We start from the raw sequence: 25,660 nt of genomic DNA, 5'->3' as shown, positions 1-25,660 counted from the left end.
CAATGGAACAACTTACCAAGGGCCCTGGTGGACTCTCCATCACTGGCAATTTCCAGATCAAGATGGGCTGTTTTTCTAAAAGCTCTGCTCTAGGCATTATTGTGGGGCAGGTCTCTGGCCTGTGTTACGCAGGAGACCAGACTGGATGATCACAATGGGCCCTTCTGGCCATGGACTCTATGATTCTATGTAACAACCCGCTATGTCATGGAGCAGTAACGCACCTCGGTCTGCTTAGACCTTACCCGGAGTACGATAACCAGCACTGGGAACTGCCTTATGAGAGATGAGGGAAAAAACTGAGGGAGCTGGGGGCGGTGGGATTGTGTTTCAGAAAGGTTTAGAAGAATGTCTCTAGCTCTACCAAATGATAGAGGAGTGAGAGAGAGAGAGAACCAGCAACCAGGATCCGAGGGCTTGGCATGCCAGCAAGGGAGGGGTTATTCAGCCTGATACACTGAATGAGGAGCAATGGGATGGAAGGAATTAGAGACATTGGCTGGACCTTTCAGACTGCATGATCACCAGCCCCGTGGAATCGTCTCCCTGGCAGTATGGGGGCGCCATGCCTGGAGACAAGATAAAGCACCAGAGAACAGCTGGGGACAGCCTGCCCTGGCTCCGGGAACAGGGGCTAATTTCACCAGGAGCTTCCCCCTTCCCCAAATGTCTACAAGTCAGATTAACAATGTTATTTACATGGTGCCTTTAATCCACTAGCAGGGAGCAGTAACCATGGTAATTCGCCTCACCGAGCTCGTAGAGCATTCCCTGCTGGTGCAGTACTCACACTCCTCCAAAGGCAGGCAGGCAGGCAAGGCCCTGCCACGAGGCCAGTCCCACTGGGTTCAGTGGAAGTGCTCCTGGAAGTGACGCCTCCAGACACCCGGCAGGCATGACAGTCTCTCAAGTTACGACTCCGGTTTGTATCATGGGCTGAACACACGTCTGACCCTGCTTATTACTGTCCTGTATTGCAGCCAGCACCCCATTTAGGAAAGGCGCGTGACGCCTCCTGGAGGGAATATCGCTGAGATGGCGGCAATTGAGGGCCACTAACTCCAACTGTCTCAATTACCAGCCCCTCCCCATGCAGCAATGGATCTTCTGCACAGGGACTTGCAGGATGGGGCGAGTATGCCTGGGGGAGGGGGCTGGAGCGTCCCAGTGGAGCACCTGCAAAAGGGACAGGAACTCTAAGAGCAGAGGTGATGCTCTGAGTGGGGAGCCAACCGCTGCCACATGTATGAAGGTCCAGTAGGAGAGAGAGAGCAGACAGGACATGACGTAGCTGGAAATTCTGACAAACCTCACCCTGAGTGCGAGATCAGACTGTGGAGGGGGTGTTTCAGGACTTTCGTTATTTTTGGCTCTCGAGCTACTTAAGAGTAAAGTCACTGCGGGTAAGAAATTCCTTTGCTAAGCCTCTGGTCCTTGCTTTTATGCTGCATTGTCCATGAAAGAGTTAAAGTAGAAGCCCAGCGTGCTCACAGCCTAGATGGCACTCTAGGGGAGCACATGTAAGCGACAGGGGAGCTTGGGATGTTTCTTCCACTAGATTCCGGATCTGGGTGGTTGGATGAAGGTGTCCCAGGTCCTCAGACAAGAGTGCGCTGTAGGGTCCAAGAGCTTGAAACTGTGACTAGTCTCTAGACAGACTCAGCTGGTTTGGAAACGTGGGGCCCAGCAAGTGGCTCCACTCACAGGCTGGTGACAGCATAGAGGGACAATGGGCCAGGCTGCAACAGCTAGTGCTTGAGTAAGCCCCATGCATGGCTGGCTACAGACAGTTTACTGGCTGTGTGCTTCCCTTCTCAGTAGCTTCAGCTGAGACTATCCAGTTGTGGCCAGAGGCTGTGCAAACAGCCACTGGTGTGGGAGTGCCTCATGCTGGGCAAGGCAGAATTTGCTACCGGGGGCTGGGAGCGAGGGGGGATTCCCTCTCCCACTGCTTTGTAAAGGTTAGCTGGAATTTTTAACCTGCACCTTTAAAATACGTGCCTCCTCTCTCCACCACAGCCAAAAGGTTTGTTCTCACCAGAGACGTTCAGCATATCATCGATGCGCCCCGTGATCCAGTAATAGCCGTCCTTATCTCTCTTGCAGCCTACAAAGAACCAGTCACCAGCATGAGGACACAGCGGCAGAACTCAATGCATCTGACAAAGGAGTCAGGGAATGGAATGCAGTGAGATCCCAGGGGCTCTCCCATGCCATGAGCTGCTAATCCCCAGCTAGCGGAACGGGCCACAACCCTCCCGCTCAGAAAGCAGGGACACTGAGGAGGCCACACAAGCTGCCACTCCCTTGGACAAGGCTGCTGCCTGAAGTCTTACCATCTCCTGTCACGTAGTACCCTGGGAACTTCTTGAAGTAGGTGGTCTCAAATCGCTGGTGGTTCCTGTACACTGTGCGCATTATTCCAGGCCAGGGCTGCTTAAATACCTGTGGGAGAGGATATTGAGATGTGGCATTAGAATCATGGAGCCCCTCCGGTACACAGCCTTACAGCAGCACGAGTTCTTGGCCTAAGTTGTAGATCATGGTCTCTAATGGGCTCTTACTTACACAGCCAGAGAAAGACAGAGGAGTCTAGCCAGCAGATAGCCATGTCTGTCTCCTGCATTACTCCTGGGCCTATTCACTAGCTCAGCCCCATACTACCCTGTGTCCGATCTCTGATCACAGCTGCCGAGAGCAGGATGCTACAGTGTATTAACCAAAGTCTCTCAGCGCCCAACACACAAAGGGCAATATGCTGCTTCTACCTTCACATCCCCACAATTGTATAGCCATTAATTACAGGGTATGAAGTGTGTTTTGCCCCTTGCAGAGAAACTGTAGATTCCAAGTCCAGAAGGGACGACTGTGATCGTCTAGTCCGACTTCTAGAACAGTGGTTCTCAACCAGAGATCCAGGGCCCCTTGGGGGGCTGTGAGCAGGTTTCAGGGGGTCCACCAAGCAGGGCCAGCATTAGACTTGCTGTGGCCCAGGGTAGAAAGCCAAAGCCCCGCTGCATGGTGCTCAAGCCCGGGGCCTGCCGCCTGGGGCTCAAGTTGAAGCCTGAGCAACTTAGCTTCACAGGGCCCCCTGTGGCGTGGGGCCTCATGCAATTGCCCTACTTCTGGCCCTAGCTTTTATATGCAGAAAAACAGTTGTTGTGGCACACGTGGGCCGTGGCATGTTGGGGGGGGCCTCAGAAAGAAAAAGGTTGAGAACCCCTGTTCTAGAACACGGGCCCCCCAATAACTCCCAAGCCATACCTGTTAGAAAAACAGCCTACCTTGAGTTAAAATTGTCAGTGATGGAGAATCCACCATGACCCTCGGTAAAAGAGTTAATCGTACAGGGAAGAGCTGCTCCCCCATTGTGACAGACATAAGTAAGATCTCCCACGGGGCAGCCAATATTAGAGAGGTAGGACGCCGCCCTATCAACATCCCGGATTCCCAAACAGTTGCAATCACTGACTTCACCCCAAGCATCGGCTCATGCTGCAGAGAGCTGACAGCTGGGAAAGCCCCAGGTCCCCTTGCTCCTGATGGTGCACTCTACCGCAAACTTCCTAAAGAGGGGAGGATCTCGCTAAATAGCCTTTAACCCCCTCTCCGCAACACTTTCATCAATTATACAATAGCTCTGATGACAATCTACAGGGCTCCTACACTGGCGGTTAGAGTCCAACGTCATTTCTAATGGCACAAGAGCGTCTTGCAGCACAGATGTGAAAGGTGTAACTAGATATGCTTGTGAGGGGATAAGCTCACACCAGTTCAGGCTCCTGGCTTAGAACCAACATGCATGTGACTCCTGCTCCCCAGTGGGAACCAGCCAGTCACTCGGTGAGCCCCAGCTTCCCCGCGGCCCTGGTGTAACTGTGACAGGGCTTGGTCTGAGCCCAGGATCAGCTGTTCTTTACCAGGTAGCCTTCTGCTTCTCCCTCCAGCTCCTCCCCGGATTCATCCAGGATAGCAGGGACGACACCAAAGAACGGAAACGTCTGCAGGAGATGTTCATGGAAAGAGAAAGTTGAACCGCACAAATTAAAATTCCTTAAAACAGACAAAGGAAGCGCAGAGTGAGCCTGGCTTTGGGGAGGGATTCAGTCCCTGAGTGTCTGCCAGTAACCATGCAGATGGAGCAGCACGTCTCTCACTAGGCTCCATAATGGCCATACATCCCCAGGGAATTCACCCCTGCTCAGGCCTGGCTCAACCCCTTCCAGCCAGTGCTCATGCTGCCCAGGCTTTGGGGAGGGAGAGTTCCCCCCACATATTATCTAGGGAGTTCAGTATCACGCCTGTGCTGGGCAACGTAGCAAACCAGGTAGTTATGCTCACGGAGGGCCCTGTCGGCGCAAATGGGGCCTTACAGGTGTCACTGAGCCCAGGCCCCACCCCTGAGTCACTGCCCCGGAAAAATCCCAGCAGCAGGAGAGCACAGAACAGAGCACGCCAGCCACAGGGAGCTCGAATGGTTTCTACTCACCGCGGAGCCCGGCTTCATGGGTGTGGCAGCGGGGAGCGGCGTCAGCACATGGCCACCCTGTGGGAGGAAGCAACGGAGATCAGTCATTCACACTGCCCGACCCTTCACACACGGACACTGCCCGGCCCTGGAATGTGCTCAGATGCTGGCCAGCAGCTCGTGGCATGGCGGGAGGAGGGACTGGTGCACAGGCAGGATGTGTGGCAGGGAGTAATGCACGGGGGCAGCTTGGCAGGAGACAAGAAACAGAGGGAGGAGTGCGGGGGCACAGTGACGTATGGGCTGAGGAGAGGCAGGTGGGAAGCCTGGAGAGCAGTGACAGCAGCAGCCAGTTGGACACAATAGGAGCAGGAGGCATGAGAGCTCGGTCTCCTACCCCAGCCAGCCCCTGGCAGTGCCCAGTCTGAGAGGCAGGCCCCGTACTGCCTTGTAATCAGAGATACACCGGGCAGGGGGTAACAGAAAGAAGCTCCCCACTCACCCCTAGCCTCCATGGGAGCATGTGTGGCTGTGACGCTCCCTGAGCTCCCGGGAAGGTTAGACCCTACTGTGTGGACACAACACTGCAGCAAGCCCACAGAGCAGCCTGGCACCTCACAGGGACCGAAGGGGGGCAGCGCCTGGCACCCGTAGCGGTTACAGAACTCCCAGGGCTTCCTTCTCTCTCCCAGAGGTCTGGAGGGGGGTCTGAGGAGAGCTGGCAGGGAGGAACTCACAGTCTCTGTCTGCCAGAAGGTATCCACGATGGGACACCTCTCTTCTCCAACCACCCGATAGTACCACAGCCAGGCTTCGGGGTTGATGGGCTCCCCAACCGTCCCCAGTACTTTCAAGGATTTCCTGCTGTACCTGCAGTGAGAAGCGGCAGGTTTCACACATGCGCACGCGCTCTCTAGCCTGGACCAGGCCACAGGGAGACTGGCTCATAGCCCTGTTTGTGAGCTTGCCCAACCCAGACAGCCAACTTCGGCATAGGGGACCTCGCTGACCATCCAGTTTGGGTTTTCAAGAAGCTCCTCCAGGACTGTTCCCATCACCCTTCTCGGTCCCTCCACAGTGTCTGGGAACATTAGGCTGGTGGTGGAGATGGAACACCCCCAATGCAGGAGCTCTCTGTGCCCAGCACACACCCCTGCAGTTCCGCTCCAAGGCTGGTGGGAGTTGTTCTGCCATGCAATCTGGCCGTAGCCCAGAACTCTGACATCAGAACATGCGGTGGGTGTTTCAGACTCTGCCTAAGACCAACCAGGAGCAGCGCTGAGAAGTGACATGGGATAAAGCAGCTCACCATAACCCACTGCACAGGGCTCAGAAACGCAACCTCCAGATTCCTGGTACCCACTTACAAGCATCGTAACGGGAAAGTTCCCCCATGTGTGAAGGCCAGACACAGCATAGACTCATTGACTCAGGCTTTAGAGCCAGACATGATCACCTAGTCTGACCTCCTGCACATTGCAGGCCACAGAACCTCACCCACCCACTCCTGTAACAGACCCCTAACCTCTGGCTGAGTTACTGACGTCCTCAAATCATGGTTTAAAGACTTCAAGTTACAGAGTACCCACCATTTACATTAGTTTAAACCTGCAAGTGACCCAGGCCCCATGCTGCAGAGGAAGGCGAAAAACCACCAGGATCTCTGCCAATCTGACCTGGTGAAAAGTCCTTCACAACCCCAAATATGGCGATCAGATAGACCCAGTAGCCAGACACCTGGGAAAGAATTCTCTGCAGTAACTCAGAGCCCTCCCCATCTAGTGTCCCATCACCGGCCATTGGGGAGATTTGCTGCTTGCAGTCGCAGATCGGCTACATGCCATCACAGGCAGTCTCATCAGAGCATCCCCTCCATATACTTATCAAGCTCAGTCTTGAAACAAGTTAGGTGTTTGCCCCCATGGCTCCCCTTGGCAGGCTGTTCGAGAACGTCACTCCTCCAATGGTTAGAAACCTTCATCTAAAGAAAATGCTCCAGACAGCTGCTGTTGGGGATCCACAACCCATCTGCTCAGGGAGGGGCGGGAGCTCACAGGCAACTAGTCCCAAGCCAGTCCTGTGCTCCGGGGTCCTACTGCCTTGTGCCCACAGAGCTATCGGGGTCCCACCCGGCTGGGGAGCTGTGCTTACTTTTTGACAGGCTCATCGCCGTACTTCATGAGCAGTCGGATGGCTGTGGGCGCAGTGTAGAACTTGGTCACCTGGTACTTGTCAATGATGCTCCACATGCGGCTGACGTCTGGATAGATGGGCAGACCTTCAAACTGAGCGTGAGACACCACGGTCAGCACAGCCACTGCCCAGCCTTTGTGACGGGCCCCGGGGAGAGCCTGGCACTCTGCCCTGGAGCCCAGGCAGCTGAGACTGAGCACAGTGGGGCCCAGGGGATGCTGGGAGCCGACCTCGCTCCAGGCAGACCAGGCATTAGGCCTAGGGCTGCCTGAACAGAGCAGACCCTCTGTGCCACTGAGAGAGGCAGGGACCAGGTCTCCTCCAAGCTCCGGGCTGGGAGCCTCTCCTGAGCTGAGCACAGCCGCGCTTGGGGGCGTGAAGGAACAAGAGCAGGCCAGAGGCAGGGATCTAAGCTACCCCGGCCCCCCCACCAGCCAGTGCTCCAATGGCTCCCAAGGTTCAGCAGCTCTGCAGAGGCGAGGGCCCAGAGACTGCTGGTGTATGGCCTTTAGGTTGGAGATTAAGGGCGACTGGCTCTTCATGCCTCCCCTGCTCCCCCCAGTCCCAACCCCCGCCCCACTTTTCCCCACTCCAGGGAGAGCTCCCCCTGCACACTCACAAGGGCTGGCAGGGCTTCCCACCCAGCAGGCACAGCACCCTCTGCTCCACCCCCTGCTGCTTCTGGGCTCCATGACTTATCAGCGCCAAGTAGGGACACATCTCCCAGGCAAGTGGGGTGAAGGCCATGTGTGGACTGGCTCCAGCAAGAGGACTGCCAACGTGGCCCCTTCTCACAACAGCCACAGCACAGCGCCTCCCGGATGTGGGTCCTGCAGCTCGCCCCCCAGACAGGCGGATGTGCTGGGGGCTCATGTCGACGTGACAGGGAAAGCCAGCCCTACCATCCCAGTGAACGCAGCTAATACAGGCTATGGGAACAAGGACAGCAGCAAACTTCCGTGTTCCAGAACTGCACTGGGCCCGGAAGGCGTAACACATGGCCTGCAGACACTGCCACACTGCTCGGCATCGCCCCAGAAAGGAAGAAAAAAATTTCTTCCTCCTCCTTTTTCCCCTGAGGAGTCTGGGGTCTGACAAGTCCCTGCCCTGGTTTTGCTGGGGTTCCTGAGGGGGGGGTTGGGGATCTGCCAACCTCTCTCTCAAGTGTCCTTCAGGCACTGGAGATAAATGTGCTAGCAAAGCATCACAGCGGCAAGACAAAACCCCTCCCAACAGCAGCTCTGCTTTCACGCTGTCCCAACACCCTGATTCATTCGCTCTCCCATCCCCGCAGCATCCCCCAGGGCAGACAAGGCCCTAGTTTCTAAGGGCAAACAAAAACCACTTGTTTTCTTACACAAGAATCTCACAAACCAAGCCCTTCCTGCCTTATCACAAAGCAGCGAGAGCAACAGGCACTGGCTTCCTCTGCTGAGCCCTCCAACTCCACTCTGTGAGGCCTGCGTGCCGGGTGCCTCGCCCTCCTCACGGGGCAGCACTCTGCTATTGCAGCCTCCCCGGCGCTGGTTACCGCACAGCACGCGTGCTGACTCCCAGGCTGCTTTTCAAATGAGGTAGAGAGAAGAGCGGGTCACAAGGGCAGGGGCTTGTGCTCATTACAGAAACAGACAGATACCAAGGGAGGCTGCTCAGCATCAGGCTGGTCTCTACCTTCCAGGAAAGGCTCCCAGCCCTCACAGAACTTACCAATACACTGGTTGCCCCATTTGCCAGAGGTCCATAAGTGAGGTAGGAGTGGCCAGTTATCCATCCGATGTCAGCCGTGCACCAGTAAATGTCCTCAGGATGGTGATCAAACACATACTTAAAGGTAGCAGCTGTAAAAATCATATATCCACCCACTGTATGCACGACGCCCTGCAACAAGAACACATGATCAGCAGGGAACGCTTCAAAGGCAAAGCCACCCCCAGCCCTCCCAAGCTGACCAGCACCAGGAGCAGGACTTCAGTGTCTGAACTGGAAAAGCACAGCTCCATCCCAAAGCTACCACCTCTCCAGCTCAGAGTTCTCGCAAAGTGCAGCAAAAAAACCAGAACCGTAGACTAAGTACTTCATAGAATGCTCCATAACTGAAGTATGAGCATGGTTCATCTCTAACTTCCCCCAGGGGTAAGCCCCTATTACTGGTATCTCTGAGACCTATGGACTAGTTCCTGTTACAGACATCGTTTCTGGCCAGGGAAGCAGTATGAATTAGCCATTGTGAAAGATACCTTGGGTTTCCCAGTTGATCCACTGGTGTAAAGAATGAACAGCTCATCTTCAGCATCGCACCACTCAGGCTCACACTCCTTGCTGGCATTCTTCATAAGCTCATGCCACCAAAGGTCAACATGGGAATTCCATGGAGTCTGAAGAAAAGCGAAAGATGGAGGGGATGATCTCCAAAGGCAGCTAGACTGGGCAAGCGGAACATGCTGTAGCAGAAGGCTAATTAGCTCGGAACAGTGCTGCATGTTCCATGCCCTTGAGCACACCCCTGCCTGCAAAATCATGCTTCAGAACCACAGCCTCCATTAAAACCAGGGATGTTTCCCACCCACAGGGCTACCAAGAAAACCTTTAAAACATGACCCGAGCGTAACAGGTGCAGCAAACGTCGGCTCAAGTCTGCAAACAACCTGAAACTACAGACGCACCCCCACCCACCACAAGAACTTGGCAGTGCAGTTAGTATTAAAATACCTAGCCCAAGGGATGCTATGCCAATGGGTATTCATCAAGCCTCCAGGTTTTACTTTATTGGAAGCTGCACAGACGCTCAACTGGTCAAAGAACCAGGGGGCCGTGCTGCAGAATTTGGGTCTAGTCTGCTGTGGAGGACACAGGCCTCAAGTGGGAGACAGCAGCAATGTGGCTCAAGCCTTTCCTGGCCATCAGTGCCAAGCTGGGAGAGCTAGTGGCCATTAACCTGACAGCTACTGTTCATGTAACTGAATATCTTCCCTCTAAGGAACGCCATCCCTTCCCAGCTATGCACGGACAAACCTGACAAGCTCTCCTATCTTACTGGAGAGGCGGCATTGCACTGCCCTGCACAGAGCTGGCCAGTACGCAGGAGAAGGGGCAGGGTTAATAGCCAGCTAGAAAGCCAAGCATAACGTCCCTTTGTTCTTCCACTGCCCATCAAGCCATAGAATCCGACCTGGCAAAGACTTGCCCACCTCCCAAGAGCCTCGCCAGGCTGTTCTCAACACAACACTCTTTGGCACTTTGTTCAGTCTAGTTTTAAGATGTCCCAAGTGATGGGGCTTGCAGCCTTTATGGAAACTTATGTCTCACTCATCACCATCGCTTAGTTTAGCTGTACACAGTTTATCTTTCCACCATCCCTAAAGAGTCAATCCCTCCAGCTCCCTCCATCACGGCTAGCTGGGCTCTGAGCCCCCTCCAGTTTGTCAATACAGTTCTGGGAACATGCTGCTCACAAATGAAAGCAGTATTCCAGGGACAGCTGCTCCAGTGCCACATGCACTTATCTCCCTCCGCTGGGACATGGGGCCTCCGAGCTGCACCGGGGTCTCCTTCGGCAGCCATTTCACCTTGCACACTCAGCTCTGGTCTCCTGACTACAGCTGGGAGGGAAACCCTTGGTCCATCCTGCAAAGGTTTTCCCATTCTGCCTTGGGATGAAAGCAAAACTGTAGATGTGAGATTGCCCCCTAGTGCCCTCAGTGCAGCCCTGCACAAGTTTCCTTTCTTCGATGCCCAAATAAACTCCACACAGGATTCTCCAGTCCAATCACAACAGCCCTCCTTAGGGTTTGATTTACTAACAAAGTTCAAAACTAAACACAAGAGTTTTCTCTCCAGTCAGGTACAGCCCAAACTCCCCGGGTCTGCTCAGAGTACTTCCTTCCCTAGCAGGCTACTCTCAGCTGTTCTCAGCAGCAGCAATTCTCCAGAGGAAGGGATAGGACTTCTTCAAGGGACGGCAAAGAAGGCTGGGCTGCTGTCTGGTGGGAGGAGGAAGCAGATTCAGCATTGTAGGAACATAGGGTTTCATAGCAATTCCTACAATGGAGTTAAGGTCTAACTTGCCTGAAGCATGAGGTTTTATATCCATTATGGTTTGGTCTTGTCTAACGTAACTGAAGAGACCCTCATTACTCACCATCTACGAATCCTTTGTTAGAGAGACCAGGTGGGCAAGGTAGTATCTTTTATTGCACCAATAACAGATATTCCCTCATCCACCTTGTGTCTCTAATAGCCTGGGACTGACACGGCTACAACTACACGGCATAATCCTTTGTTGGGATTCAGCTACGTCTGTGTCTTCCATGGTAGCTTGTGGCAGAGAGTTCCACACGTAATTATGAACTAAGAATATTCCTTCTTTTTCAGTGTTAAACTTGTTGCCTATAAAATTCATTGAATGATTCCTTGTTCCTCTATTATGAGAATGGGAGATCCTGTTGCCCAATCTCCCTTCTCTATATTGTCTCTATCACATCCCTTCTTACACATTTCCTCTCTAAATAGTCCTAATCTTTCACACTCTCTTTATATGCCAGTATAGAACTAAGTTTTCCTCGCCCACCTCTGCATCTCCCCCACCCCATCCCATCTGCTATATCCTTTTTGAGACAGGATGATCAGAAGCAAAACCAGCATTCTGGGTGAGAGCAGGTCAATTTAAATAATCAATTAATTTATTTCCCAAGACCTATGATTTCTCTCCCCTTTGAGCAGATGCTTTCACGGAGCTGTACACAGAAATGCTTCTGTCTTTGGAATCCATCAATGTGTTGGAGAAACTCAAATTATTTTAACCCGCAGTATCTTGTACTCATCCTCAGTGGCATTAATATGCTATCATGTGCTCTGCCCACACTCCTAGCTTTATCATCAGAGGTCCCTCGGAAGTTCTTCACACACCGTTATTTAAGTTAGTGAAGACTACAATCTGAAAGTTTTGCCATATTACTGTCCCTTGTAGAACGGAACTTCATGGCAACCCACTATTAACTTCTATCAATATTAAAAACTCCCCATTTATTCCTACTCTGTTTCCTGTGTCAGCCAGTTTCTGATCCATAACAGTAGTTTGCCTCTCAGCCCATGACTACTTGGTTTCCTTAGTAGCCCTCTTGTGAAAGTCTTGTCAAAGGCATTTTTGAAGCCCAAATAAGTATCAATGGGTTCTCCTTTTCCTACCATTTTGCTGACATGTTCAGAGTTCTGTTCTGGGGGCTGAGACAACTAAGGAGGCATATGATAAAAGTCTGTCGAATCACAAATGGGGTGGAGAAAGCAAATAAAGAAATTTCATTTACCCCTTTCACATAACACAAGAACCTGGGGTCACCTGATGAAATTAATAGGCATCAGGTTTAAAAACAAAACAAATAAACAAATGGAAGTACTTCTTCACACAACACACCGTCAACCTATGGAACTAGTTACCAGAGAACGTTGTGAAGGCCAAAATTACAATTGTGGTAAAAAAGAACTAGATAAGTGCATGGAGGATAGGTTCATCAATGGCTATTGGCCAAGGTGGTCAGAGATGCAACCTCATGCTCTGAGTAATTCTAAGCTTCTAACTGCCAGAAGCCAAGACTGGATGACAGGGGATGGATCACTTGATGATTGCCGTGTTCTCTTTGTTCCCTCTGAAACACCTGGCCCCAGCCACTGGCAGAAGACAGGATACTGGGCTAAATGGACCATTGGTCTGACCCAATATGGCTGTTCTTATGTTCTAGTAGATTAGATGCATGACTTTGTTTGTCCCTATTATGTTAATCTAGGCATTGTTATAACTAACTTTAATGATTGCTTAGACCGATTTCCTTGATGCTGAAGCAATGTTCACGCAACTGATTTCCTGAGTCACCCACAGTGCCTTTCTGAAAGCAAGGTACATTTGCTACTCTCGAGAAAATGAGCTCATTTTAATAAGTGACTGCGTATTACTGCTAGTGGGTAAGCCACATCGTGAGTTCCTTTAGAACTCCCGGATGTATCATCCAGGCCTGGTGACGTTGCAATTTAGTAACTAATGTACTTCAACACCTCTGACCCCTCAGTCTGACAGTGGCTCCTATTAACCTAAAGAGTAGGTCTGGCGAAGCTCTCTCCCCGACACCTCTGCACTGACATTCAGGTAACGATATCCATGCAAATAGTCATTTAGCTTTTCTGAACTGCTGCTTTTACTCCCTAGTAGTTCAGCAAACCCGCCAGCTCTCCCCATGCTTCCTGCTTCTGCAATATACATAGAGAATTCCTTCTTGTTTGTGTGTATATCCCTTCGGCTATCCGTTCCTCCAGAGCCCTCCTAGCCCTCCAGCTTCCCTCTGACATGCCATGGCTCACACTCCTTTCTATTGGAGAACCTTGCTAGTTACCCACACTGTGCTATCCTGGCCAGTCTGCTCCCACAGGGTGATACAGACCCTGCGTGGCTCCATCAGGGCGGTTTACAAAACCATCCTGCAAAGTAGAGTGGAGAGATTTCAGAACATTTCCTCCTTTTTGACTTCAGAGCCTTTTTTAGCCGCTTCCTCTATTTTTCGATATCCCTTCTCTATAGTTGATGTCACTGTGCTAGTTTTTGGTAGAATTCCTCCCCTGAGGACGTTGCATTCAATTAGATCGTGCTCAGTATTACTCGTGGGTCAAGCAGTAATTATCGTTGAGCCAACTCCTGTTTGTTCTTCAGACTAAGTCGAGAGTACCCTCTGCTCGTATGTACTCTAGAAATTAGCTAATACAATTCTCTTGGCTTCTGTCCTGCAGCTTGGGACAGGCTCTCTGCTCATTCCCAATGCTACGGCAGGAATTAGCGAGATACAAGAGAACAGAGGGCGACAGTGATGATCTTCAAAACGAAAAGGTGGGATTTTCATAAGGGCCTAAGGGAGGTCAGCACCAAACTCCCATTGACCTGAGCACCTAATTCCCTCAGGCTCCCTCAAGCACCCCAGCCTAAGACTGGGCAAACCCTCCGTTAATGGAACAGTAGGCATGCAGTAGTCCACGCCCAGAGTAGCAGCACCTTGCCAGCAGGAACAGGATATCCTGCTGCAGTTCTCCTGGAGCCACCCTTTGCCCCTTCCTCTGTTACCCATGTCAACACACTGATAGGGGCCAGCCAGTATATGAGAGAAGTGGTGAACAGCAAGATAGGCCCATTTCCCTGCTGTGTTAATACGGGTGGTAACACAAGGCAAACACCTTATCACCAAAGTGTACACACTATTATAAACTGATAAGAGACTTTATTCCAAGGAGCTGGTGTGAGGGCTGGGTTGGGCGAGCTCCAGCTTGTTCAGACGAGCCTACTGCTTAACAAGGTCTCACGCACGACACTGTGCCATGGACAGCTGCACTGCCTAGCCACCTCTTTTACGATGCAGAATGCTTTCTGAAGAGCCCCCTTCATCCAGATGGAGCCCCACACGCAAGCTCCTTTTTCACGGAAGGCAGGCATTAAAGCTGCAGGCTCCCTGCTGCACAAAACCGCCTCTTACTTACCCGTGTCAATGTCTGTGCAGTTAGAAAAAACATGACATTTGAAAAGGAACATCACTAACGGGTTTAGTGAGGATTAGTAGCAGAGCTCTCCTTACACAGAACAGCAGTTGGAAAGTTAACTTCAATTAGTGCCAACTTCACTACAAAAAGAGGCTAATTTTAAGACCCGTTTTTAAAGGTAAACAGATTAAATGCCATCCTAATACTGGACACATGGCTCGTACATCTGCCGTGAGCCTGCTGTGTATTGTGCTGCTCTCTCCACACCATCAGGACTTCTGCACTAGCCGTTTACGAAGGGAAAAAAAACAGGCAAGGATATTACCATCAAAGAAACCCTGATCCACATTACGAGAGTCTCTGATATTTATTTCTCCATCTACGCCTCTGCACATTCGTGCAACTACAGAAGATTTCTAAAATGTTAACACAACAAGGTTAGCATCCCCATCCCATCCCATCCCAGGGGAGTGGTCTGCAGAACCCCGGGTGACTAAGGCCAAGGGGGTCAGTGAGTCTACCACTAACATGCAACTGCTGGTAACCCGATTAGGAAGATACACATGGCCGTGCAGACAGAGAGAGAGAGAGAGCTGTTAGAGAGGTGGAGCACTGAGAGGGAAGCAAAGGGGAGAGGCGCTGAGAGGAGGAAGCTGCTGCTAGATGTAAATACCTTGGGATGGAATCTCTTTGAGCTCTCAGTCTCTTTTTCCTGTTAAAAATCCACAAAGAGGGTGTGTGAGTTGAGAAGTGGAGGATCCACATTGGGCCTTCTTCCACTTCTGTGCACGCAGGGAGTTTTCCGGGCTAGCGTCAGGATGGCTCAGCAGGCAATAGATTCCTATTTTCATGGTGACGGAGGCTCAGCCAGGAGGGACTCTCTGAATGAATGCCTGCCCTTCATTTCCACTTCAGTTCTACTCCCTAGAGATTCGCCTCTTCTGCTAAACACTGTGCAGGCCACCACCTCCGAGCATGCACACAGTCCATTGGGAGTAAACACACAGACCAGTTACGCAGCTATTTAACCCTCACATGGTGTGTTTAGCGCAGGAGCAGCAAGTGCAGGTGGAAGGGGACAGGTATGGACCAAGGACTAAATATCAGCATTTCAGAGAGCGCTTAAATGGATATACCAGGAGGAGGCATTAAGTAATGAACAGCACCCCACAGCATCTATCACCCTTCTGGGTCTTGACAAATAGTAACTCAGCCCTAGGTTACACACACACCCTGACAGGCAGGGCCCAGACAATATGTGCCCAGTGTGAAGGCAGGCGCCACCACCCCAAGAGAAAAGACAGACTACAGCCTACAGATCAGATGAACGGAAGCAGAATCACTAGGCTGCAGTTAATCTATTGGTTTAAAATGAAGTGTGCCCACTATTTTCCCTGTATTTGGAGCTACCCAGCACGGCTAACAGGCCAAAGTTGCAGCAAAGACCAACATATACAGCCAGATTGTCAGGAAAAAGAGGGGGATACGCTGCCCCCTACAAAACAGTGCTACCATCACAGATCACCAGCACGCCTATGCAACCTGGAGCCTGCACATCCATGCATGCAAATACCCCATCTGCTGTGCACACATTTTTTGAAGGGTGCATATGGACTATTACTTTGAAAACATATCCAAGGAGCGTTCAGGAGCATGAGATATTGCGTTCCACACTTGGGGGAGCAAGCACACCATTCAGCAAACCTCAAACCTGCCATGTATTACCACTATTTCCACAGTGGTCAATTACCATGACAACATGTCAGAATAGCAGCTCTCCCAACCCATTCCAGTCACACTTGGGACTGTTGGATGTCTATCATAGAGTGATATGACATTAACCTATGATACCACCTTGCAAACGGGGCAGAAGGAGCAGCTTCAGGGCACTAACCTGAGCTTTCGCAATCTTGGGTAACTGGCAAGGAGGGATTCCACCTCCACAACTAGGCTGTGGTCTCCTTCCAGCGAGAGGAGGCAGAGATGGGCAGCACGTCTCTTGAAGTGTGCATGTACACAGCATGATTGCATGCCCCCTCAAGTACTTGGACACCATGGTCAGACCATCTCCCTCCTTTTTCAGTCTCCTGCACTTCACTGGCTTCCACCCCTGCCTGAAGTGTTCTCCAGGCATCTGGCCCCAAGCCTCTTAGGCACCTTCAGCTGTGCTGGAGAATCGCAGCAAGCCCTCAGGCCCAGCAAGGCCATACTTCACCAAGTTCTCCCAGCGCAGAGGGAGCAGACAAGACTGCACTCAGGAAACGTGCTAAAAACAGACTGAAATCCCATAGGGCATAAGTGTTGGGTCTGTGCAGGGCGATGCCCAGGGACCTATCCAAAGGTCATACCTACACTTCCCATGGTTGATCCTTCCCCCAGAGAGACAAGCTATCTTCTAGAATGCAAGGAAGTCGCTAATCATGTAGAGAATTCCACTCTCCCCACCCTGCCAAGTTGTGCTGCCTTCAGCTCCACCTGCAAGCGGAGAGGACACTTGCCTTAGGGTCCCTACAATAATTTAATACGTTTCTCTCAGATGGGGGAAAGCCCTGCCTTGCAGACTGGTTGCCTCTGAGATAGCTGGACATTTATTGATAAAACAAGACCCTGTGCCTTGCCTCAAGAAGCAAATGTCACGTGCCCAGCAACTGCAGCTGTTTGACCTTTCTAGTCAGTTACTACAATACTGTGCACTTGGTTTGCCTCCAGGCCACTCAGTGAAAACTCCCATTTACCCACAGCTTGAGCCACTGCTCAGCTGATACAGCCGCCTCTCCCCACGCTGTCAGCGGGGAGATAGAGGCAAGGCTGGGAATCAGACTCAGCTGTCAGGGTTACGGGCACTTTCTGGGAAGACGTGTCATTGTGCCTGGGAGGGGAGATGGCTATTTTCGTTCAGAAGGAAAATTCCTCTGCCAGAGAGAGGAACATGTCTTGTTCTAGCTCCTGGGCTGCTCAGCTCAAGGAATCTTGCACTAACGTGGGTACCCAACCACTCCTTTAGGGGAGCTGCCAGGGGGGTTAAAGGAAACAGCAGGATGCCAGGAGGGGCTCAATCATTTCATTGGGTGGTGGGTGGTTCTTGAGAGGTCACATTGCACCATAAATCCAAAGGGGAGGGAACAAGCAGCAGGGAAGAGTCTGCACACACAAAAGCCCAGAGAAACATCACAGTGGTGGTTGTACTGATCGATTTGTTGGGCTCACACCCAGAGCAACGAGGGAATCCTTCCTCCTAGCTTCCTGCGGGAACCCACCTGTACATCCTGGCACAGCCTCTTCAGAGGTGGCGATTTGCTGCATATCCCGTCTGACACCAGCTCCTCCTCCCTTCCCAAGTGCCTGACCACAATGCAGTTTTTCAAAGGGGAGTCTCTGCGAAGGGAAAGGAGGAGTCATTAGCCTGCTCCCGTACAGCCACGGACCCGTTATACAGGCCGCTGCAGAGACAACGAGGCTCTCACTGCACTGGCTGAGCATGTTGGAGCTGCACAGCTCTCCGAGGCCAACATGCTGATTGTATGCGATTAGTTACTGCTGAAAGCAATCATTCCACCAGTAACAGCATGTGTTGCTACCCAGGCCTGCTTGCTCCCACAGCCGCTGTCTCAAAGAGCTAACTGGCAGAGCAGGGAGGGCACGGAGTCGTACTGGATTCACCTCTTGTCTCCCTCGAACTGAGCACCTGAGCTTCCAGCCTCAACATCTAACTGAAACATAACCGAACAGCAAGGCTACCACAGCAAACGGCTCAGCATTCACCATTACTCCACTGCTGGGGAGAGACCTGCACCTCCATCACTTCTCCCACCACCATTCATCTCCCTTCCCTGTGTCATTGCCAGATCCCGGGACTGTATTTCCTAGCAGCTCAGGGAAGGAGCTTTCCCAGGCAACTGGAAAGGAAGAACTTCAGTCAATTGTCTGGGTTTTTGTTGTTTTTGTTTTGCTTTTTGCCAAACAAACAAACAAACAAAAAACAGTCAGAGGGCAACAGGTGAGACCAGCTTCCATCAATGGCTACTGAGCACACGTTACACACAAGACCAAATAGCCTGCACACCCATAAGGTGCACAAGGTACAATATGCACATTTAGAACAGCAGCTCAAGGTAAAAAGGTGTCTTTGCAGTGTCTTTTAAGTATATATCTGGGCACACATTAGGACCCACCAAGTGGATTGCTTATTTCCAGACTCTTAATCACTCTCCAAATACGTATTAGTAGGCTTAGGCCTACACCAAAAAGATGCCTCAGCTGACCAAGGTCCCCTCATTCCAGGCGAACAGGAACTTACTTGTCTTTACATTTCTGCAGGGCCTCGTCTGCGATCTGCTTCAGGTTAATCAGCTTATCACCTCTATAAAAGGCATCTACAAAACAGTAAGTGAATCATTTAAACTAGCTCACTAGCCAGGACAGCCTACAAATACTTGAAGGTCATTGGTATTAAGGAGGGGAATGAATGGTTCCGGGAGGATGACTGGAAGAGACCAAACAAAATGGGGAAGAGAATATTTGCGCAGGTGTCAGGAAAGGTTGCCTAACAAGATCAGTTGAACTACAGAAGACTCCTCCAAGGGAAGTGGTAAAATCCCCTCCTTGGGAGAGGTTCACATTTAGGCTGACCAAAACACCTGGGAATGTTCTGTAGGGAACAATCCTACACTGTCAGAACGCAGACTGCACGATCTAATAGGCCTTTCCCATTTCTCTGGTTGATTAATAATATAACCAGTGCTACAGAGACCATGGTTGGGCAAAAGGCAGGAGACTAATATGCAAATCTCACAGCACTCCAGATGGACTGACATCTTGCTTTACAAGTTAAGATGTGTAGCAACACATTACTGGACTTCTTCAAAATGCTGCAGTTTACTGGAGGGGTGGGAGGGCACCACATAAATGATGCATCTGGGAAACTGCATCAAGAAGCATCCAATTTATTTCAAAGAGAAAAGCTGACGCACAGCTAGTTTTTGAAAATACACTTGCTATGAAGAGTTGGCAGCAACACAAGCCATTGAGAAAAGTGCACAGGCTGCTTTTAACTCTCCGCTGTTTATTAGGAAAGGAGAAACAGTTACCAAAGCACATGTGTCAGTGGAACGTACCCCAGAACTGGCAATTCTATTCAGAAACAACTCCTTCCTCCACCCCATCTGAACAGAATACTCCATTTGCAGGAATATATTTTTCCTTCATTAATAGTTAATCCAGTTTTAAAAATAACGTCCGTAACCACGGCGTTAGCTGTGGAAATACCTGCAAGGTGGAGGGGATTGGGGAATATTTTACCTGCTGTAATGAGGAGAGAACAATTGGAATCGAGAATCCGTTCGCAAAGGGAGTCTGCTGAGAAACCTGCAAACTGACGAAAGAACACAATCATTCTCAGCAGCGAAGGATGAGGAAATGCTGGGAATTACAGGATTCAAAAAGGCAACAGTGAGCCTCAGAGCACTAACAGATACTGCCAGAGGGCCAGGAGGCGCACTGGACTCCAATGGGCCAGTCAAAGACCTGAGGCTCCCTTTGGAGAAGAGCAAGGTGATGGCCCCCTCCAGGCTGCTACCACAGTACAGCTTGCAAAGCAAAGCAAAAAGCTGCTCCACTTTTAAACTCAAGTCTTTTAGCGAGGGCAAGTGGGATAGGAAATGGCACCTTAATTTTAGCCGCCATCCATCTCATAATCACTGCCCAGCTTACCAACTCTTCTCAGCCCTCCGTCACTCTGCCACAGGAAAACTATCTATATCCCAAGCAGCGGCTCTGAATTTAGCATAATTCCCAGCAGTTGCTCCTACCACAATGGAGTGAAGCGCTCCAATCCTGGCACAGGCGAGCATGGCAACAACCAGCTCGATAATCATTGGCATGTAGATAGAAACTCTGTCTCCTTTCTTTATGCCTGTGAAAAAGAAACAGAAGATATTTCCCATGCGGGCAGGCTGGTGGAACAGCTAAGATTTCAATGACACGAGGCTATCAGAGATCTGTGCCCTGCTGCTCCTAGAGAAAGCATAGGAAACAACCACTACAGGAGACGGGAAATAGGATATAAAATCCCAAACTAGCAGAATGTTAATCAACATCACTGCCTCATGCCAAGAAGCTCTCAGTTTAAAGCTCAGCTGACAGGAGCCACTGGGTTGAATGTTTAACCTTGTATGCATTCATGTGTTTAATAAGGATGCAAGGCCCCACTGAAGATTTCCAGTGACATTAGCTTGGAGAGTAATGACTGACTGGCATTGTCATCACGATGTATAAAGCCAAAGAACCAAAAATGCTTACAAAGTTTTATAGTGAAATGGCAACAATATGAATGCCAGCGATTTCCAAGCCATGTAGATGCAGATGCACAAGTGTGCACACACACACTTTGCTTTTGTAATCACTGATGTTCTTGGTAAGGCACCTGGAATGGTTACTGCACCAGGGTGCCACTCTATGCAATGCCCCTTTAAAGAGGTACCAATGCAACCAGCTTCCGGAGCTATCATCAAAACCTCTAGTAAGTTCCTAGCAAGGTGTCAGTTATAACCCAACTAAACACAGTAATGGATTTAATAACAATAATCTCTAGCCCTTGTATAGTGCTTATCAGTAGCTCTCGAAGCACTTTATAGAGGTCAGTATCTTTATCCCCATTTTACAGATGTGGAAACAGGTGTGCAGAATTCAGGCCCATGGCAGAGCTGGGAATCCAAATCTCCCAGGTCACAGTCTGGTGCCCTCGCCCCTAGGCAATACCATCTCCCACATCAGAGCAGCATAAAAGTGAGCTAAGTCAGGTACCTTGTTCCCGGAGAACATTGGCAAATTGGCAGACCTTGTGCAACAACTCGCTGTATGAGATCTTCATGGAATCCCCGGGTTCATTCCCTTCCCTGCAAAAATAGAGATCAAGAGTCATTCAGAGAGGATTACAAGGATAAGCAGTAGCTGTATAGCTTCAGTGCAGCTCTCAGCACAGCCTATAGTCTCTAATGAGCTGCCTTTCTGAGCAGAAAGGGCCAAAGCCTACCCTTCCCATCTCAGGCCAAACTCGCAATAGCAGTAGGATTTAATCCAGAGTCACAGCCAAGCTGAAACCCATCTCCAGGATAGGGCAGCATGGATGGAACAATCAGAATTCACTGAGCAGCACTGAATTTCCAGTCTCCAAGGGTGGGGAGGGTCACAAACAGTACAGATGGCAAGAGCCAAAGGCACCCCTGCCACAAAAACTGAAGCAGTGCATCCCTTCATGAACACACGCATTGGAGAACAAAGCCCAGATCTGCAGCACTGCATTTTGCACAGGCCCACCCTAGTTGGACATGCACACATGGATTCCTGGAAACCCAGGCCAGTGCCACCACTGGTGACTCGGCCACAGCCAGGACGGAAACCCCAGGGTGCAGCAGATGCAAAATGAAGGAGCAGAGGAGGATAGGAAAAGCTCCCCTCTTTCCCAGTACCGTTTACCTGATGGCTGGGGAATGCGGAGAAGTACCCAAAGACTTTTAAAAAGCTCGCCCACACTGCAGTGCCCTGTCTGTAGTCCCCACTGGGTCTGCACTGACTAACGTGAATGCTCCCTGCCACAGCCAAGGCACACATTCAGAGGCTCAGAACATGTCATGATTAGCACCAGACATGGTGATGGGATGAAAGCCGAGAGCTGTCACTCAGAGAGGGGAAGTGCTTGCTGACATACTGGGCAGGGCAGCAAGACACCACTGGCTTTGTTTTTAATTTGATAACATGTTGCATCCACCCCAGTGAAGTGCACGGGGTGCGGCTCATGGTTAGTCAAAGGGTTAACATGGGGGATGCAAACAATACCAGGCAGCAGACTTCCCACCCCGGTGTTAGCGCCAATGGAAAGGACTATACAACCTGGGCCCCTTCCAACGGGACGGTACCCAGCAGTTCTCTACCAGATCCTGCCAGCACACAAGCTTCAGTCATCTTTCCAGAATCGCGAGTCTCCGGTTCCTTCTCACCTGCATCCAGGATGGACCCTACATGGCTCCAGACAACAAGTGCTGCCTCTGGGGAGAAGGCAGAGCCATACCTGCATGCTATCCCCAGCTCAGGGGAGCAGAGCCCTCCCTGGAACTCTCCCCTCTGACAGACACTGCCCAAACCACAATGCTTGCCCGGTCGTGATGCAGCAAAAAATATTCTAATGTGAGAGCACAGACCCAGCAGTTTAAAGCATCTGAATATCTACAGCCTACAAAGGTAGCTGCTGAGACCTACTCAAGCTGCGCCCTGGACACCCATATCCACACATGAAAGGCCAGCTGTACCTACACAGGTGTGTGCATATGCATACATGCTGCCAAGGTACTACACCTATGTGCACACAGGTGTGCGACAGGCAACGGATCTGTCAATCAATGGCAATGGAAAATGGATTTCCGTCTTGATCACAGGTGCCAGCGTGGCCTCTGGCAAGGAGGAGAGAGTAAAATGAAGGGAGGGAAGTGAACTAATGATTAGCGCAGGAGGCTTGGGCCCTGTCGACACTAGAGACAATTTTCAGACACTTCCCACCATTGCTAAGACCAGTTCAGCTCTGCCGCCATGAGCAACACTGGGAACCCTTGTGTAGTCAGATCCACTTTGAGCGAGGTTAGGTGACAGGAGGTTTAACCATGGCAGCAGATGGCAACCCACTTGCAGTAGAGCTGGCAACATTGCCAACACAGGTGCAGATGAACTAGGCAATCTGAGTGTGGCCCTTGTGTAGACAGGATTTCAGGGTCAAGAGAGACTCGAGGAACTCTTCAGAGCTGGGGTAAAGCTGACGCACTGGCTTAGACCAGGTAAGAACTTGGCCCCAGAATTCCATTCTTGGATCTGCCAGGGAGTTTCTCAGTGACTAAGTTGAATCCAGCCCTCTACTGAATGCGACTCTCTCAATGGGAACAGAGAAGGGGAGCTGCTTCTTCCACCTACACTCAAGCAACAGGGCACAAGCTAGACACAGCCCTCAGAAGAGCATTAGCAGAAACATCCAGCAGATGAATCCCACGGGGGCATGTTGCATGAGGAGAGAGCATGTCCAGACCACAGGTGCAGCATGCTAGCTGGGTGCTCAGGCAGGCAGCACAGCACGCTCCAATGCCAGCAGAATTCTGTCCTGGCCAGCAGGGCAGGTTTGCTTTAGCCAAGGACACAGCAAGCAGTGTGTCTGCTCCCCTGCCCCAAGCTGTCTGGGGTAAAGTGTGCCACACGCTGCCTATCAGGGAGTATGTACAACAGTCGCCCCACAAGGGGCTGGGAGGCTCAGCAAGCGAGTAAAGCCCTAGGATCCTCCCTCAATAGTTACTGAACTTCAGTGCTCACTGGAGTTGTTCCAGGATGGCTTGGCTTCCTGCCTCAAGTGTTACTTGGCTGCATTTAATTCCTGTGCCATTAACATATTATTACATCAGCAGCCCCCTCCACGCTCCCTCCCTGGCAACAAACTCCAAAGGAGCCCATTTGTTTCAGGCGAGGGTGGTGTCTGGTGGAGTAAGATGAGCCGATCACTACACCCTGGTGCAGCAGCCAATGAGAATAGATTACACTTCCCACCCTGCGCTCTGCGGAGGGTCAGACCAGTGGGGAGACTGCAACCCTGGCAGGCAGCTACAGGGCCGGAATTGGGAAACCGATCCAGAGATGCCAAGGCCAGAAGGGACCATTGGGATCACCTAGCCTGACCTCTCCTGTACAACACAGTCCAGAGACCTTCCCTACAATCATTCCTAGAACAGACCTGTTAGAAAAACAGCCCATTTCACGATGGAGAATCCACAGCAACCCTTGTTCCAAGGGATAATTACCCTCACTGTTAAAATTTTACACCCTATTTCCAGGCTGAATTTGTCTAGCTTCAACTTCCAGCCAGTGGATTGTGTCAGACCTCTCTCTGCTAGACTGAAGAGCCCAGTATTAAATATCTGTTCCCCATGCAGGTACTTGCAGACTGTAATCAAGTCACCGGTTAACTTTCACTTTGTTAAGCTAAATAGACTGAGCTCTGAATCTATCATAAGATTATGCTTTCTAATCCTTTACTCCTTCTTGTGGCTCTTCTCTAAAGCCCCTCCAATTTATCAACACCTTCTTGAAATGTGGACACTACAATGGGACACAAGATTACAGTAGCAGTCACACAAGTGCTAAATAAAGGTAAAATAACTTCTCTGCTCCTACTTGAGATTCCCCCGTTTATGCAGCGAAGGATTGCAAGTCAAATGCCTTGTAGAAGTCTAAGTATTTTATTTCAACACTAGTACCTTTATTAACCTATAATCTCATTAAAAAATAAAAAAAAAAGAGGAGGTGCTTTCCAGGGTGAATCCCTCACTTTTGCCTCAGAATACCTTGCCTCGCTGTACATATTAGAGTCCCACCAGAACGCAGTCCCCACACAAAGCAACTGTAAGGAATGTACAAGTTCACTTTGCCGTGGGGCCTGTATGTCAAATTGTCACTTTTAATCCCACAGAAAATTCACCCAGTCCCCCAGGAGCAGAGCAGCTAGTGGCCACTGATCACACAGAAGCATTTTCCTAAGTGTGTGGATCACTCCGGCTTCCTAAGACACAGCACTTGGACTTGTAATTTTAAAGTTATTTGTCTTCTTAATGAGCACATGGTACAATACGTGAAACACTGGGGGTGAAGAATAAAGACTGGGCAGGATCAAAGCCTCAACATGCACTTCTGCTTCTTTTGGGGATTTTTGGGTTTTTTTTTTTTTTAAATCCTTTGATAAGAATTAGCTTCATCTGCTCAGTGTTTAATAGGGTTTCACTTGACTCGAGAATGAGAACCTCAGGCCTTGTGACGGGTTTGAGGTGCAAAAGTTAAACATCTAGAATACCTTCCCCATAATGTTAGGACTGTTAATTTGGTATGGGTCCATCTCTACAGAAAAGGCTGCACAAACACAGTGTGGGAAAACCAGTCAGTGAAATCGGCCAGCTATTTTCATTACTCAGGCTGGGTGAACTTCAAAAATAAGACTGTATAAATGACAGAGTAAATTTAAGAGTTCTTACAGTTCAATAGCCTCATGTGTTAGTAGCACAGGCAAGAAATTGCTTAAGTGTGATTTTTCCTAACAGTGTTTTCTTTAAAACTATGAGTCAAGAACCAATTTTCAAAATTGTTACAAAGGAGAAACAAAAGCTCCTTGAAATACTTTACTAAATTAAATACATCTATGAAATGCCATTTGGACCTGGAACCAATCCACAGCACAGTTTGAATCCTGGCATTTAACTGTTACTTCATAACTTTATGACACCACATGGATCACAGCATGAAGAAGATTTAACACTTTCAAGCCCTTGAGAGAGTCATAGCTACGTAACACTGGACTTCCAATCCTATGGTTTAGGAATTCCCATGCTGCATGTGCATATGTAACCCAATGGTATGTGTTACAGGGCCCCCTCTGTGCCTGATCCACAGAGGATAGGAACCATTACAGCCCGT

The 25,660-nt window shown here is 50.3% G+C and overlaps 1 protein-coding gene across 10 annotated transcripts in view; it reads right to left on the bottom strand.

Annotated features, from left to right (window-relative positions):
• Positions 1-25,660, bottom strand: part of ACSS2 (acyl-CoA synthetase short chain family member 2) — a 64,792-nt gene that overhangs the window by 5,539 nt on the left and 33,593 nt on the right. For 4 of the 10 annotated variants that reach the window (XM_042854966.2, XM_005295422.5, XM_042854965.2 and 1 more), the window contains 14 exons: positions 20,972-21,063; positions 19,978-20,081; positions 19,469-19,541; positions 18,468-18,543; positions 17,428-17,545; positions 14,844-14,882; positions 8,899-9,036; positions 8,369-8,539; positions 6,620-6,753; positions 5,206-5,338; positions 4,490-4,546; positions 3,921-4,001; positions 2,337-2,445; positions 2,039-2,107 (listed from right to left, as the gene is read on the bottom strand). In XM_042854966.2, the coding sequence (XP_042710900.1) occupies positions 2,039-2,107; positions 2,337-2,445; positions 3,921-4,001; positions 4,490-4,546; positions 5,206-5,338; positions 6,620-6,753; positions 8,369-8,539; positions 8,899-9,036; positions 14,844-14,882; positions 17,428-17,545; positions 18,468-18,543; positions 19,469-19,541; positions 19,978-20,081; positions 20,972-21,063 (1,394 nt within the window). The remainder of the gene's footprint in view (positions 1-2,038; positions 2,108-2,336; positions 2,446-3,920; positions 4,002-4,489; positions 4,547-5,205; positions 5,339-6,619; positions 6,754-8,368; positions 8,540-8,898; positions 9,037-14,843; positions 14,883-17,427; positions 17,546-18,467; positions 18,544-19,468; positions 19,542-19,977; positions 20,082-20,971; positions 21,064-25,660) is intronic. The other 6 variants (XM_065565686.1, XM_042854964.2, XM_005295423.5 and 3 more) reach the window with 3 other exon arrangements.

Source organism: Chrysemys picta, chromosome 13 (assembly GCF_011386835.1).
Source record: "Chrysemys picta bellii isolate R12L10 chromosome 13, ASM1138683v2, whole genome shotgun sequence".
NCBI lineage: Eukaryota > Metazoa > Chordata > Testudines > Emydidae > Chrysemys > Chrysemys picta.
Note: the sequence above shows the minus strand (reverse complement) of the source record. Positions and strands in the feature narration are given on the sequence as shown.